General features: G+C 51.1%; 1 protein-coding gene across 2 annotated transcripts in view; it reads left to right on the forward strand.

Annotated features, from left to right (window-relative positions):
- The first annotated feature begins 8,926 nt into the window (after positions 1-8,926).
- The window catches only part of PLEKHA6 (pleckstrin homology domain containing A6), a 139,478-nt gene continuing 131,779 nt past the window's right edge, over positions 8,927-16,625 (forward strand). For both annotated transcript variants that reach the window (XM_064593958.1, XM_064593957.1), the window contains exons 1-2: positions 8,927-9,053; positions 14,275-14,351. In XM_064593958.1, the coding sequence (XP_064450028.1) occupies positions 8,978-9,053; positions 14,275-14,351 (153 nt within the window). In that variant the 5' untranslated portion in view covers positions 8,927-8,977. The remainder of the gene's footprint in view (positions 9,054-14,274; positions 14,352-16,625) is intronic.

Here is a 16,625-nt window from a genome sequence, read left to right on the forward strand (position 1 = left end):
TTTTTTTAAAGGTTTTATTTATTTGACAGAGAGAGACACAGTGAGAGAGGGAACACAAGCAGGGGGAGTGGGAGAGGGAGAAGCAGGCTTCCCGCGGAGCAGGGAGCCCGATGCGGGGCTCGATCCCAGGACCCTGGGATCATTACCTGAGCCAAAGGCAGATGCCCAACAACTGAGCCACCCAGGTGCCCCAAACATTTTTTTTTTTTTTTTTTTTATTTTATTTTTTTTAGAGATTTTATTTATTTATTTGACAGAGACAGAGACAGTGAGAGCAGGAACACAAGCAGGGGGAGTGGGAGAGGGAGAAGCAGGCCTCCTGCCGAGCAGGGAGCCCGATGTGGGACTCGATCCCAGGACCCTGGGATCATGACCTGAGCCGAAGGCAGTCGCTCAACCAACTGAGCCACCCAGGCGCCCCATTTTTTTTTTTTTTTAAGATTTTATTTATTTTTTGACAGAGAGAGACACAGCGAGAGAGGGAACACAAGCAGGGGGAGTGGGAGAGGGAGAAGCAGGCTTCCCGCGGAGCAGGGAGCCCGATGCGGGGCTCGATCCCAGGACCCTGGGATCATGACCTGAGCCGAGGCAGACGCTTAATGACTCAGCCACCCAGGCACCCCAGTTTTAGATTTTCAAGGAGTTGTGGAGACAGAAACCAGACTGCGAGTAACTGGGAGGCACGGAATTGGGCACTGAGAGAAGTGGAAGGAAGAAGAGTGGGGATATGGTAGCTGGGGTGGGCATGGGGTTTACTGAGTGCACTTGTGTATGTGCATGCGAGCGTGCATGAGTGCGTGCGTGTGTGTGTGTGTGTGTGTACATGCTTGAGGGAAAAAACCAGAAGAGAGGGAAAACTAAAAATACAGGGGAGAGGAGATCATTGAGGGAGGAAGCTGAGGAGCTGGTGAGGGATGGGCGCTTGTAAGGTGTGAATACGTGGAAGGTGGAGCTTTGGACAGGAGGAAAGAGAGCCCGATGGGCGGAAACACAGGTGGGGTCGCACCAGTGGGCCTAGGGAGACTGAACTAACGTGGTCCAGTCAAGGCTGTGTCTTTCTGACTGCCTTTGTTTTCCCCTGGAATGATGATGGGGTCTGTTACAATAATGCTGGCGGCGAGACTGGCTGCAGACACAGCAAGAGGAAGGTGGAGAGTGAATGACAGGGGCAGCAACCTGTTTCCTTCCTCCAGTGGCATGGGGTGATGCTTTCCTGGGCCTGAGAGCAGTGAAGGTGGACAAGAGAATCCGGAGGGTAGTTCTGCAGCGTGGATATGGTTGAGGACAAGTGGCGGGATGCTGTGACCGGCTGTGAGTTTGGGTTGAGTGGCACAGGAAGTGGACCAAGGCTTTCGTGGATAGATGAGGAGGAAATCAGAGAAGGCACAGGTACTGTAGGAAAGCAGGGCAAGTGCAGGGAAGGGAAGGGAAGGAAAGAGGGTGTTGGAAGGAGCCAATCTATGATCAGAAAGTGGGATATTCGAGTTTATGTTTTCCAAGTTGGAGTAAATCTGAGTGGTCAGACCGTTTAAAGCATGGTGTTGGGTGTGAGGAACTTAATGGAGTAGAGGTGACTGCCCCTGGAGACGAGGATATTAAGGTATGGTGGGTTAGGACATTGGGTAGTTAATTCACATTGGCACCAAAATCACACGGCATGAGAGGGAGACGAGGCATGGAGAGGAAGAGGCTGAACCAAGAGCCAAGGTCTCTGACGAGTGTTGAGCCGTGACCAGCAGGTTGGTGGTGGCAGAGACGAGGGGAAGAAACTGGTTGGCTGAGGGCCGAAGCCGTTTTACATGGAGATAGAAGCATAATGGTGCCTTATGCATTTATTGAACTAAACTGAGCCAAAGTGCTGTGTTAGTTCCAGGAAATGCCCAAGTCAGCACCAGCTGCCATTTTCTAGAAAAACCTGAGGTCAGACATTAACGTCAGCACAAGAGCATTGCCTGAGCTATGGATTCAAGATGGGACCCAGAGAAGAAATAGCAGCAGGTGGACTCTGGGCCCATCTTGCTGGCTCCACCTGGCCCCTGTCTCTTGCCCTGAGCAGAGGACTGACAGGCTCAGCCCTCCTCTCCCCCTCTGGGGAGCTGCCAGGGCCAGTGCTCTGCTCCACGACGCAGTCCTGGCAGGAGAAATCAGCCAGCCATCTTGGGCTGGCGTCCTTCCTAGGAGAAGCCAAAGCAGAGCCTTTCAGTTGGAGCTGAAGGGGGCACATTTCAGGTGCACTTCTCACCCATGAGCAAGGGCTCATTAGCCAAACGATCATCTTCCCAGGCCCGTTGTCAGACCAACTTAAAAATAACCTGAGCTGTCTCCCCACCCCTCCACACAGGAGTGCAAGTCGCTTCCTGCTCAGACAGAACCCACCCTAACCTCAGCCCTTCTAGAACACTAGCACCATCCGCACATTCCTGTGAGGGATGTGAACACACTCAAGGCTCACTTCCAGGACACCACTCCCTCTTGTTCTCCGACCTCACTAGTCTCACGTTGCTCAGGTGCCTTCGCAGATTCCTTCTCATGAACTTGACCTTTAAGAGTTGGAGTGCCTCAGTTCTCAGCCCTTGATCTCCGCCTCCTCCCTACCTACACTCACTTCCTTTGTGACCTCGACCTGCCTTGTGGCTTTACTACCATCCAATCCCTGAAAAATACCAAATGTGTATCTCTACTCCTGAGACAGACTCCCATCATAGATAGCCAGTCACCTCCTTGGCATCCCCACTTGGGTATCTCAGAGGCATCTCCAGCTTAACATGCTTGGAACTGAACTTGTGTTTCCCCATTCTCCCCCCACACCCACCCCTGCTTCTCCTGCAGCCTACTCCCTGCTCAGTCAACAGCAACTCCTTCCTCCAATCGCTCCGGCCAAATACCTCCGAGTCACCCTGATTCCTCCCTTCCTCTCACAGCCTGTTTATAGCCTCATCTACCAGCAAATCCCTCAGCTCTACCTTCAACAGATACCGAGAATCTCACCCTTTCTCCCTGCTTCTAACCCCCCAACACCATGAACTAAGCAACCCCCATGTCTTGCTTGGATTACTGCAGTAGCCTCCTACCTGGACTCTGCTTCAACCCTGTTCCAGACAGCAGCCAGAATGATCCTCTAAAAAATGTTAAACCCTGAAGATCATGGCACCCCTCCAGGCAGCCCTCCGCTAGTCCTCCAGCTCATGGAGAATAACAGCAAAGTTCCTTACGAAGTTCCTTGAATGATGTGGCCTCCTTCATCTCCTAGTCCTCATTCACTCTGCTTCAGCTACATTGGCCTCCTTGTTTCTCAAATGTTCCAAGGATGTTTCTGCCTCAGGGCCTTTGCACCTATTTCCTCTGCCTGGAACACGTTCTCCCAATAGCCACATGGTTGGTTCTCTCAATTCTTACAAGTCTTTGTTCGAATGTCGTTCTTCTCAGCGAGACCTTTCTGTGCAGCCTGTACGTGGAATAAATGGAACGTCAGGCGGCAGCATCTACTACATTCCTGTCTCCTTTACTCTCTCAGTTGTCCTCCATAGACTCAACATCGCCTGAGACTATATATCTATTAAACATAAATTCTATGAGAGCAGGGACTTTGTTTTAAAATTCCTGAATCCTCTGGCCCACAGAAGGTACCAAATATCTGTAGAATAACTCTAATTGAACTCAGTCGGCTGTAGGGAAACCTCAGGGTCCTGCAGTCTTCTGGGTACCAGCGCTAATACAGCAGTTTTCATCATAAAAACCTCCCTCCCAAGTCCTTCTAGAAGCACAAATTAAGCAACTGGTTTGTCTAGGCTTTTGCATATTTACACACTCGTATTGAATCCCAGCTGAGATGGCCCTTGTCTTTTCCCTTGCTTCTTAGTCCCTGTAAGAAAGTCAGCAGGGGCAGATGACCTAGCCTGCAGGTGAACATTAACTATGAGACACCAGCACTCAATAAAAATTACTATTGTTGTTATTCTTTATAGAGCAGAGGAATCTGGTGTAATCTTGTAACTATGTAAGTCTCTTAGCCAAATATGTTGACGTGGTAAAGTCAATCTTGAAGTCTAGCTTTCTGCTGATCAGGTTTTCAGGAGACCGGAGTTATGGTCCCAATTCTGCTGCGGAATTACCCCAACTCTGGGTTCTTCCTGAGTTTTCCAGTGTCCTCCAGGGGGAAGATGTAAGCTTCGGATGAGGTGATCACTAAGATCTTTTTTTGATCTGAAATTGTGGTTTTCTTGGAAGAGAAGCATTCTTGTTCTTGCATCACTAAAAATGCAGCTGGTTATCTCATTGGCTTTCCCAAAGAAACATTGTTTACACCAAAGGAACAGAAGCACAAGACACTGTGACCTTTGTGTTGGTCACAGGCAGAAACCCAATTCAAACTGGCCGAAGCCACTAAGGGCACCTACAAGCTGAAATCCCAGGGGTGGAGCCTCCTCTGGCAAGCCGGGTCCCAGGGCTCATGGGATGGAAGGAGGCCCCGGGCTCTCTTCAGGTCGGGCTCCACTTTCTCCTGTACTGGATTCCCTTTCAGCAGCCCCTTCCACACGAGGATCCCAGGAGCACGAAAGTGACAACTGTCAGCTTCAAAGCCAAGAGAAAAAGAGCTGCTATCTAAGAACTCTGGGGTCGTCTTCTTCTTTTTTTTTTTTTAAAGATTTTATTTATTTATTTGACAGAGACACAGCGAGAGAGGGAACACAAGCAGGGGGAGTGGGAGAGGGAGAAGCAGGCTTCCTGCCGAGCAGGGAGCCCGATGTGGGGCTCGATCCCAGGATCCTGGGATCATGACCTGAGCCGAAGGCAGACGCTTAACGACTGAGCCACCCAGGTGCCCCAACTCTGGGGTCTTCTTAAAAAATAATCTCCTTGATTTGGTTGGCGTCATGTGTCCCCTCCTGAACCGATCACTAGGGCCAGGGAAACAGGGGGTCAGATTAGCCACATCTGTGTCATAGCACCACCCCCCCACCCCCAACGGAGCTGCGGTAGGGGTGAGGCCAGCCCATCCAACCTACACGGGCAGAGAGTAGCAGGGGGGAGGATGTCAGAAGGAAACTCAGGGGGCTATTAACAGAACAAAGGGGATTAGATACTGGACAAGTAAAAGTAGTTGACATATATTTCAGGTCTCATTAAGTGATGATTTTCTTACAGGTATGTATTAATTTCCCCTAGCCACTGTAACAAATCACCACAGTTGGGGCAGCTTAAAACAACCCAAATCTATTCTCTCAGAGTTCTGGAGGCCAGAAGTCCAAAATCAAGGTCAACACCTGGGCCACACTCCCTCTGGAGGCTCTAGGGAAGATTCCTTCTTTGCCTCTTCCAGCTTCTAGTGGCTGTATCACCTCAATCTCTGTCTCTGTGGTCACCCTGCCCCCCACCCTGTCTGTTTCAAAGCTCCCCTTGCCTCTTATTGAGGACACTTGTCACTGAATTTAAGGGCCCACCCGAGTAATCAGGATAATCTCCCCGTCTCAAGATCTTTAACTTAATTACATCTGCAAAGACCTTGTTTCCAAATAAGGTCACATTCATAGGTTCCAGAGATTTGACATGGGCCGCTTTTGGGGGGCTGTTTCTCAACCCACCACCCATACTAAGCCAGAAACATAGGAATATGTAAGTGACTAAGGCCTCAAAATGGATGAGAGAATCAGAATCATTTCTAAATATTACTGATGATTTTCTCCATGTGCTTTGTTGCCTTTTAAAGAAGTGAAATAAAATTTGCTGCAGGGGAAAACAAATAACTAAATTTTTAACCGGACCACAAAGCATGCAAGGTTTTTATTTCAACATATCAACCCTCCTGCCCGCTTCAACAGGTAACTGTTGAAACAATGGCTGTTTTTATTTGCGCTTTCTACTCCTTTTCTGCATTATTTTTTAGCTCCTTTGATAAAATGTCTTTTCTTTTTTTAGATTTTATTTATTTGAGAGAGAGAGAGCAGGAGCAGGGGGAGGGGCAAAGGGGGAGTGAGAAGCCAACTCTCTGCGGAGCAGGGAGCTGGATGCGGGGCTCGATCCCAGGACCCGGAGATCATGACCTGAGCTGAAGTAGATGCTTAACCGACTGAGCCACCCAGGCGCCCCTAAAATGTCTTTCTTAGCAGTATTAATACTGATCGTAACTGAAAACAAGATCTTGAATGTAAAAAGTCACTGAGAATACACCATAATTGGAAAAGTTCAAAACTGATTTCTCATTTCAAATGAGTAAAAAAAAATTCAAAATCTCAACCACCAGCCTTTTCTTGTCTAGGTATAGGTTCCAAGGAACCCCAGGCTGGATTAGAGATAAATAATGCAAAAATCTTGTGAAGAAATCAACAGGAACCCCTACACCTCAAGGAAGGCAGTGGAAGAATACATGTTTTCAAATATATGTCATTTCATCCCTGTTTCCACCCACATTCGGCCCAAGCAGCTGCCCTTACTGGTTGCTCAGGTTGGACTGGGAGTGCACTGGCTGCTGGTATTTTCCCTGGGGGCATCTTGGCAGTAATTCTGGTGGTTCAGATCCTTTGATATCACAGGGGCTGGTAGGTGGCTCTGTGCTTTATCGGCAGGACGAGTCTTACAGGTGTTTCACAAGACAGGGGACTGGAGTTGGAGGGGAGTCTGATCCCTGATCCTCCCAGGCTCCCCAACTCAGGAACTCAGGGGCACAGATCCCCACCTATGCTTCTCAGGCGCAGCTCTGCTTTGCTGTCTAATGCAGCTTTCTCGGCTAGAAGCCCATAGGCTTTGAGAGGGGGAGGAAATAGCTGGGTGTTACGGGTTTCTGCTACTCTTCTGCGTCTGTAGAATGGGCTCAGCTTCCACCTGGCATCCAGGAATCAACTTGCATACGTCGGCAGAGTGAATTCCCAGAGTTGGAGACAAGATGATGTAATGGCAAGAGTTCTGGCCTGGACATTGGTGGGCAGATCCTTCTCTGCCCCCACTTGCTCAGTGACCTTAATAAGCCTCTTCTCATCTTAGCTTCTCTGTTTCCCATATTTAACACAAGGATTGGACTAGATGTTCCCTGAGGCATCTTCTAGCTTCATTATCTAGCAGCTGTATACACATTATGTCCTCCAGTTTGAGCACTGGGATACCTGGGAAGGCTCACTGTCTGTTTCTTTTTCCAGAAAACACTCCCTACACACACCTCGGTGTGGCTGATGGCTATAATTCAGCAGACCCCTAAGTAAGGCCCAGAAGTACGGGATGGTGGGTGGCTCTGTTGGTTTAGTGACTGACTCTTGGTTTGGACTCAGGTCGGGATCTCAGGGTCGTGAGCCTGTGAGCAGACCCACACTCAGGGGGGAGCGTGCTTGGGAGTCTATCCGCCTCCCATCTCCCTGTTCCTCTCTTTCTCTAAATAAATAAATAAACAAATAAACAAATAAATAAAATCTTTAAACAAAAATAGTTGTTCCCAGCTATGACAGCATCAGTCATTCATCAAACATGAATTAGGTGTCCCAGGTCTCTGCTAGGGCTATAAAGATGCATAAAATGAGCTCCTGCCTTGAGGAGCACACAGCCCAAGGAAAGGGACAGATGAGTAAGTCAAGGATTGCATTACAGTGTGATAAGTTCCACTATAGGACTATTAATAAGGCATCATGACACCTAGAGGATGGATACACAAATCTGTCTGGTGTGGAGTCAAGCAAGCATGGCTTCCTGGAGGAGGTGATGCATGGGCAGACACAGTTTCCTAGGAGGAACAGGGATCAAATCCCTTAGAATGCTCACAGTAAGTACGCTCACTCAACACATACCAGCCAGCTCCATGCAACACACCGCTTCCTCTAAAGGCAGGCGTCTCTCATTTGTCTAATGATTCCCTTGGGTCTAACACATGGATCCGAGCGGTGTGCACCTAATGGGAGCCCCAGGAACAGGTCCCGGGTAAGCCGGGAAAGCTCACCGAACCCCAGCTTTGAGGCAGACAGAGACACAACTATGGGCTCCAGCAATACCATTTTTGATATGCCGGTTTTGAAAGCTTACAACCTGCATTCTATGCACAGAACACATTCCCTCCTCTTTTTGTTTTTTTCCCCCCTTCCCTTTTCCTTTTCTGGTGCAAGTTAGGGGAAAGGGACATAAAAGCTGTTGGTTACTGAGTGTGTTCTAAGGTCTCACTCTGATTCTCCTTAGTCATGGCAGGCTTCTTGGAGGAAGTGCTCAGAAACAAAAGTAAGAGCTAGCTTGACTAATGAGGCTGACAGCCAGGGCCCCTTGCTACCCACACCCGTGCGTGCCACCCTTCCCGGCATCTGACCTTTGTTCCTCTACTAACCTCCCGCCAAGTAGAACCAGGTTTGACCACTCGCCCTTCTCCGTTCGGCGGCTGGACACGTCCCCTCGGTCCGTGATTCAAAGCTCTTTCGGCCAAACTGGTTCTCCGCGCCGGGCGCCTGGGGTTGGGGACCGGCCGGGGCGGCCGCGGATCCTCCTCCTGGCTGTGAATTACCTTCGGCGGCGGCGGCGGCGGCGCGGCCCCGCCTCCCCTCGGCCGGCCGGCGGTTCAAGTGCAGGTTCGCAGCTGGGAGCGAGAGGCGACACCCCTCGCTCGCGCACAGCAACCTGCTCCGCGGGCGGCTGCGGGCGGGAAGGGCGGCGCTCGGCGCGGCGGCCGGCAGTCGGCGAGGGAGCGTCGGAAGCCCCCGGCGCGCCGATTGCCCGGCGTTAAGTTGAGGAGGCGTCCGAAGCGGGCTCCGGGCGGGGAGGCGGCGGCTGGAGCGGGAGCCCGGCCCGGCCCGGCCGGGGTTAAGTCTCCCCTGCTCCCCGCCGCCCGGCTGGCGGCCCGCCGCCTTCAGTGAGAGGCGGGCGCCCGGCAGGGACCCCTCCCCTCCCCTCTACCCCCCACCCCCCGCCGCCTGCGGGAGGGCGGACAGTGGGGGCCGCTGGGCAGGAAGCCCCCCCACCCTGCGCGCCCCGGAGGGCCCGGAGCGAGAGGGGCTTCTGGACGCCGAGATGGCCGATGAGATTGACTGGCTGGACTTGCCCGGCCGGTGGACCTACGGAGTTGACCGCGGGGGGAGAGTCTTCTTCATCAAGTACGTTGTTCTCTCTCGTTTTGCCATTTTATTTTTTCTTTCGAGTTGTCCAGCTTGGAAGGTGGCAGGGCTGGGGGCAGGCTGAGCGGTAGGGGGAAGCTGGCTGGAAGCACGCGTGACTAATAAGTTTATCACCATGCCGGTTTGAATGTGTCTCCCGCCTTTTCCTCAATGGGTCAAAGTCCAGCCTAGGCTGGGCCTGCCCTCCTCTGGAAAGGCAGGGTGCGGCAGGGCAGGTGCGGGCCTTTCCGGGGCGGGGGGGCCTCCCCCCCCCAGTCCCAGGGGGCCAGTGGCCGCCCAGAGGAGGAAGGCCATCTTTCCTTTCAGCTCCGGCCACAGAAAGGGCCAGGGGGACGTTCCTTCTCTTGTTCCCACCCCAGATTTTCCAGCGAGAACACTTGGCTAAGTGACATCACACCCGGAGACCCTGCCCTCACCCCAGGACTCAGTGTTCCCAGGCAGGCAGCCCCTCTCTGTCCTGCTTCTTTATGGGGCTGTGGTCAAGGGGAAGGAGAAGACGCCCACAGTGCATTTGGTATTCTTTAAAGAGAGGAAGCCGTTGCTCTCAGTAATATATTAGTGCCCTTATATTAATTTCATAAACCAAAATGGCTCTGGCATAATCTCATTATAACAGAGTGGCCCCGCTGGTGCTATTTTGGCCCGCTCCTACTATAGTCGTTCTTTGCCAGGATAGAAATCTCCCGATAATATAGCAAGTCTAGAAGCACAGCATTCTGAACTGTTACCCACACATGATGGCTTTTTTTTTTTTTCTCAAGATAGCCACTCACAGAACATTAGAGCTGAAAGGAACCTTGGCTGCAACCCCTTCACTTCTCAGATGGGGAGGCGAGGTCTACAGAGATGGAGAGTACTTGTCTGAGATAAAACCACTTGCTAATCAGAGCTCAGACTGAGCCCAGGACCCGCTGACTTTAGTGCCCTGCCTTCCCCTTGCCCCGAACTGCCTTTGTAAGGAGCCCAGGCAGCCGGCGGCTTGTCTCCGGTGCTTCTCAGCTTCCACTCTTGTTTTAGGCCCTTCTTCTGTAATTATCATCGCCATGATCATAATTGATGCTGTAATTAGATCATCTTAGAAAGGAACTCCACAAAAGTTCTTGACCCTGGGTCAGATTCTTAAATGACAGAACTTCACTGGTATGAAAACTGCAGTCCCTTTGGTCAGTGGTTGGAGACTTTGGAGTCCCTAAAAGTCACCCAAGGAATTTTTGAGAAGAGGCTGATTCCTGAGCCCCACCTCCGGAGATGGCGATTCCCACCTGGGGTGGGGCCTTCGCTGTGCATTTCCGCAAGCTCCCCGGCCCAGGCGGTTAATTTGCCTCTTCTCATCTTCCTTCCCAAACTCTTGCTGGCCTTCCAGCTTCTCTTTCTCCCCCACGAACATTCGAGTAGCCACCACGTGTGGGCCACAGCGCTCGGCATTAGAGAGAAAAACCCAGTAAGAGACAGGTTTTTCCTTGAAGGTGGTAGGGAGAAGATGCAGGTAAATACTTAGGAAATAAGAGGATATCTTCTAGAGGTATTTGCATGATGGTCTAGGGACACCAGGAAGAAAGAACTAGCATTCTCTGGGGAGTGGAGGGAGGGCCTTCCGGAGGAGGAGACATTTGAGCTGATTCTGGAGCAGAGGACCAGGGAGAAAGGGGCCCTGAAGCAGAGGACTGTGGGAAGGCGGGGGCCGGTGGGTACTGGGGCACAGGTTGTCTAGAACACTCTGAGGGGATCAGTGGAGATGGAGTGGGGGCTGCTGGGTGCTGCAGAAGGGGGGGCAGGACACGTGGGAGGAGCAGCTTTGGGGAGGCCTTGTGTGGTTGGCTACGGGGTTTGAACGTGGTCCTGCAGGTGATGGGAATCCAGAGGAGATTTTTCAAAGAGGATTGACACACTTAGACCTGGGCTTTGGAAGGATCCCTCCAGCAGCTGGGCGGACAGGTGATGATTTGAGGGCTGAACAGGGAGACAGGGGGAGAGACTTGGCATATGGAGAACTGTCAGGGGCAACGGCCGAAGTCCAGGAGACAGCTGATGGGTTGGATTTTAGCAGTGAGGATAGAGGGAGGGGAGATAGGAGAAGTCTGTAGGAGTAGAACTGAGGCTGTTCATTTACTGCCTGAAAGTTGGGGAAGAGAGGGAAAAGGAAAAATCGAAGACGAATCTCAGAGATTTTAACTAGAGTTTGACAGATCAGGAATATGGGACGAGGAACAGGTTTTTAGGCGGAGTGCACTTTCAGGGGGAAGTATTGAATTTGAGGTCCCCATGGGATGTACAGGAGGTGATTTCTGACAGGCAACTGGACGTACAGGATAGAAGTTAAAGAGAGTGGCCTGGGCTGGAGAGGGAGTCCTGGGAGTCACTGCATAGGGATGGAACCATCCAGAAGTATGTGACCAAGAAGACAGGGCTACCCAGGCAGCACCAGCACTGAAAGAAGGGATAGAGGAGGAGAGACCAAGGATCTCAGGATGGATAGCCCTAGGGCCAGGGAAGGGCGTTGCCCTAGAAGGCAGGGGAGAGGGGTGTTAGGAGGAAGGAATGGTCAATATGGAAAGGCCAAGTGAGCTGAAGACTGGAGAGCATCCTTTGGATTTAGGAACTAGGGAGCTCTTTAACGACCTCTAGGAAAAGTGATTTCAGGGGAGGGCTGAGGACAGAAACCAGATTGCAGAGGATAGGTGAGAGGGAGAGCAGGAAGTGGGGACAGCTTGAAGAGACTGGTTTCCAAGAAGGATGCTGAAAGAAGAGGAGCCCAAGACAGGAAGCTGGAAGGGGAGGTGGCATTGGGAGGGAGGCAGGGGTTCAGACTGGAAGACACAGACCAGGGTGGGCTTAAAGGGATGATGACCTGAGACAGAGAGAAGTTGAAGATCATGAGCCTGTGATGTTCAATAGAAGAAGGTTCTAGAAAAGACAGGAGATGATGGGGATTGTAACCCAGGCAGAGGATTACTCTTAACTGGGGGAAGGCCACTTTCTCCCTAGTGCAGAGGCAAGTATGAAGGTGGGGATATGGGTCCATTTGGGGGGTGCTGGTTGGCTGTAGTGAGGAAGCTCCTACCTGATGGTTTCTGTGTTTTCTTGAAGTAAGCGATAAAGATTGTCCATTGAGGATGGGGACGGGGGAGGGAAGGAGAGGCAGGGGAGGGACTTGAGGCTGCTGGGGAAGCTTTGGAACTCTCAGCAAATGGCAACTGGCTGGGGACCCTGAAGAAGATTGCAGGGGGCACTTAGGGCCCAGCTAAGCATGGGGGCTGTGGGTTTGCAGTGACATGGGTCATCCCAGTTTTATGGTTCCCTGTCAGCCCAAAGCCGGGGTGGAGATAGCCCGGGACTACATCGTTCTGGGCCAGGGGCTGACAAGGGGAGAGCGGCAGAAGAACAGGGGGAGGAAGTTGAGGGTGTGATGGGTTGTGTCCACCTCTGTGACCCTGGGATGGTCCATGATATCCAGGAGGGGTGGGGGTAGTCATGCGGTTTGAGGGAGCAACGGTGAGAGGAGAAGAGGGGTCGGGGCCCGCGGGTCTCAGGGTGGCTGAGGAGGAGGTGTAAGGGCATCATGGGTTTCCCCGCACACTTACAATTTAGCGCTGGCTGACTTTGCCCTCCCTGGGCTTCCTCTCCCACGGCCTCCCAGGAACAAAGCCCACATCACAGGGCATCCCTGAGTGCCCTGGGGGCACGAGAACAGTGACTCTGTTTCTTCTCTCCTCTTCAGAGGGCTGGGTCAGCTGGGGAATGCCCTCCTGTACGTAGTAGGTGTCCAAACTTAGAGGAAAGAGAGAAAGAGGAAAGAAAGGAAAGGAAGGAAGGAGGAAGAAAAGAAGAAGAAATAAAGAAGTCAGAAAAAAATCTAGCTTGCATGATTCCATTTATATAAAGTTCTAGAAACTCGAGAACATGCAAACTGATCTATAGTGACAGGAAGCAGATCAGTTGTTGCTGGGGGGAGGAATTACAAGGGGGCACGGAGAAAAATTGGGAGGGTCACATCTTGATTTTGGTGATAGTTTCACAGGTACATACATATGTCAAAACTTTGAACTGTACACTTTAAGTATGTGCAGTATTGTGTATCTTACTTTAGTGGAAGCATTCTTAGTGGGGTTTATTATATTAACTACAGTATTAATGATACTTTGAAAGCAGTGAGTGGAGTCCTGTCCTGGGCCCAACGGCCCCACCCCAAAGCCTGGATGATACAGGCAATCTGAGAGTCCTCTCCTCCACGTACCTGGATTGGCCGAGAAAGTCAGGTGCTTCGGGGCGCCTGGGTGGCTCAGTCGTTAAGCAGCTGCCTTTGGCTCAGGTCATGATCCCAGGGTCCTGGGATCGAGCCCCGCATCGGGCTCCCTGCTCTGCGGAGAGCCTGCTTCTCCCTCTCCCACTCCCCCTGCTTGTGTTCCTGCTCTCGCTGTCTGTCTGTCAAAAAAAAAAAAAAAAAAAATCTTAAAAAAAAAAAAGAAAGTCAGGTGCTTCATGCTGGGTCCCTCCTGGCTCTGGAAACCTCAGTATCACTTGGTTGAGGGGGGGATTGAGAAATGTTGATGGATTCATCTGCCTTCCGATCCAGACCCAGAGGATCTGCAGTGGTAGGGAGCCCACTTTGCTGGAAGTAAGATATTAGAATCGTGGCTTCATCACTTATTGATTGTATGATTTGGGGCAAGTTACTTAACCTCTCTGAACCTCAGATTCATCATCTGTAAAATTCCTAACATGAGGGACTGTTGTGAATGAAACTGTTTAGCATTGTAGACACCCAGGGACCCAGCCTCCTCTTTTCGTATCCATTGAGAGGCTGCCAGTTAAGGACCTTCCCTGTTCCCCCCAGAGACTTCATCAATCACCTCAAATGCTACCTCCTTAGTGAAGTCTTCATGCTGTCCCTCTTCCTTAATTTCATCCCGGTTAGCACTCCCTCCTCGGTGGTGGGATAATGCTCTCTACACGTAGCTATAATAGGGATCGGGTATACTTCCTATCCTATCATATTGCAACTACCTTTTTCTATGTCTGTTTCCCCGGTGGGTTATAAGTTCTTTGAGGTCAGGGTCAGATATTATTCATTACTGAATCCTCAGCGTCTGCTCAGTCAATGCTTCGTGAATGTGAATCAGTGTTGATGTGAATTTGGAGAGGGGTGTCCTACTCAGGGAGGCCTTCTTGTATCTGACACTTTCTTATTGGTCTTCTGTAGTGATGAGGAAAAGTCAACCAGCTGGGTGCACCCTGGCACGGAATCTGCCATCCAGAGTGGACACTCCTCCAGCCCAGGTAAGGAACTCGGCTGTCCCTGCCTTTGCAGTCGAGGATGAAGCGGTGGCTTGAGGTAGCATTACACATCCCCTGCCCTGACTTTTCTTGTGACTTTTTCTTTTCTCCATGGATGGATTGAGCTTAGCATTTGGACGACCATCTGGGGGAGGGTGCAGGAGGGTTGATACTCAGCTTGAGGTTTTCCAAGTTTCTAGCTCTCCAGTTAATATGTGGGACAGACCATGGAGGATGCTGATTTGACTTCTCTCTCATCCTCTTGCCCAATCAGAAAATCCCGTCCACCTTCAGAGCTCCTGACCTAGACAGAACCCCAGCTCCTGGTCCTGTACCATAGAACTACATGCCAGGATGGAAATGTTCTCTCTCTATGCTGCCCAATGGAGTCACCATTAACCACGTGTAGTTGCTGAGCAATTGACACGTGATTAGTGTGGTTGAGGAACTGAATTTAAAATTTTAATGAATTTAAACTTAAATAGCTCCACATGGCTAATAGGAATTCCTTCACATTGGGGAGAACATGAAAGAAAAGGAGTCAGGGCCCACACTGATTGCTTACTGTGGAGAAGACTCCATCGCTAGCCCTTAAAAAACCTCCCAGGTCAGTGGCAAAGTGGGGACATGCACAGGCAAGATTTCAGTCTAAACTGGGGAGGCGGAGACACCAAGAAGGAGAAGGGCTAGGGTGCTTCTAGTGGACAAGCGATCATCTTCTTCAGAATGCTGCCACTGACCTGCCCTCCCTGGCCTTCCAGCCCTTTCCCTGACTGCATACCAGACATGTGGTTCTAGGAGTTTTGGCCATTTCATGGGGTACGGCTGGTGCTGCTGGACACACTGAGTTAAGGTGTTAGCCTGCCCAGAGCCTCCTTTCTTTTAGACTCTGGGCTGGAATCAGTTGTTAGAGCTGGAAGGGACTTCAGGGACCCTGGAGTCAACTCCTTTTAAAGGTAGGAAAATTGAAGAGCAGAGAGGAAGTACCTGGCTCAAGGCCACTCAGCTAATAAGCGGAGTTGTGTTGGGGTTAAACCCTAAGTGCTAGAGGCAGAGAGCCCTGAGCTCAAATCTTGGCTCTGCTTTCTGTTAGTGTGGTCTTGAGCAAGTGGTTGAAATCGTCCAGGACTTGGCTTCTTCATTTGTAAGATAGGGAGAGGATGATGAACCTCCGAAGAGTCTAACAAAGGCTACCGGAGAGAATCCCCTTCGGTGGAGGAGACCGCCATTGCTATTGTCATTATTGTTATTTTTGACATGAAGCAGGGCCTCCGGACCCCAAGGCCGGGCTGCGTGCTTCTTCTGGGTTGGTGTTTTTGCTGCTGTCGGTGTTTAAAATCGAATTCCATCTATCTCACTAGGACTCTAGGGAGGATTAGAAGATGAATAAAAGCCTTCATGCCAATTATTTTATTTGGGGCTTCAGCCAAGTGGTTGTCCAAGGCTGGGAAGGGGTTAAGGTGCCCCTGAAGCTTGCCGGGAGGGCAGCTGTCTCCGCGGGCACTCCGCCTGGACAGGAATATAAGCACTCTTGGTGTTGCCCGGGCGGAGAGGGCAGTGTGGAGGGAAGTTGCTGGAAAAGGCAGGGGACATAATCCACGCTGGCCTCTTTCCCAAGCACATCACAATGGCAGGATTATTTATGATTCTGACCCAATGGGGATCCCTCTACTTGGGGAGACTGCCAACCCACGCCCTTCTGAATGGGAACGTCCTCCCCCAGGGACGGAGGGGAACAAATAGCATTTATGGAACAGCACAGAAGATAGAATGTCAGCTTTGGAAGCAGAAGACCAGACTCACATCCCGGCCCAGACGCTTCCTGTGTGACCTTAAGCAAGTTGATTAACCTCTCTGGGCCTCCAGTTTCCTCATCGATAAAAGTGTTCAAGCTGATGCCTATTATATACTGTTATTGTGCAAATTAAATGTGCTAACAGTGGTAAAATGTGTAGCTTAGAGGAAGGACACATTAAGGGGCAGCTGGTGTTATAATTTCTATGGACCAGGTCCTGAGAGGGGAGCTGGGCTCGTTGGCTTTCCTGCTGCACTGAAGAGTAGCGTCACCATCAACAGCAACATGGAAATAGGGGTGAGTAAAATGAGTGCTGACAGCTGCGCCTGCCACTCCGTAGAACGCAGGCTGTGCTCGGCAGCGGCTTGTGCCCTGAGGCAGCTGATGATGGGGTGGGCGAGGTTCAGACCAAGAGCGAATAGCCGTGTTTTATAAAACCTCGCACACAAGGCAGATGTTCGGCCTGACCAGAAAGGTGGCGG

The sequence above is a fragment of the Mirounga angustirostris genome, unplaced genomic scaffold (assembly GCF_029215605.1).
Source record: "Mirounga angustirostris isolate CCGP_5_RB_7025 unplaced genomic scaffold, mMirAng1.0.hap1 SCAF_6, whole genome shotgun sequence".
NCBI lineage: Eukaryota > Metazoa > Chordata > Mammalia > Carnivora > Phocidae > Mirounga > Mirounga angustirostris.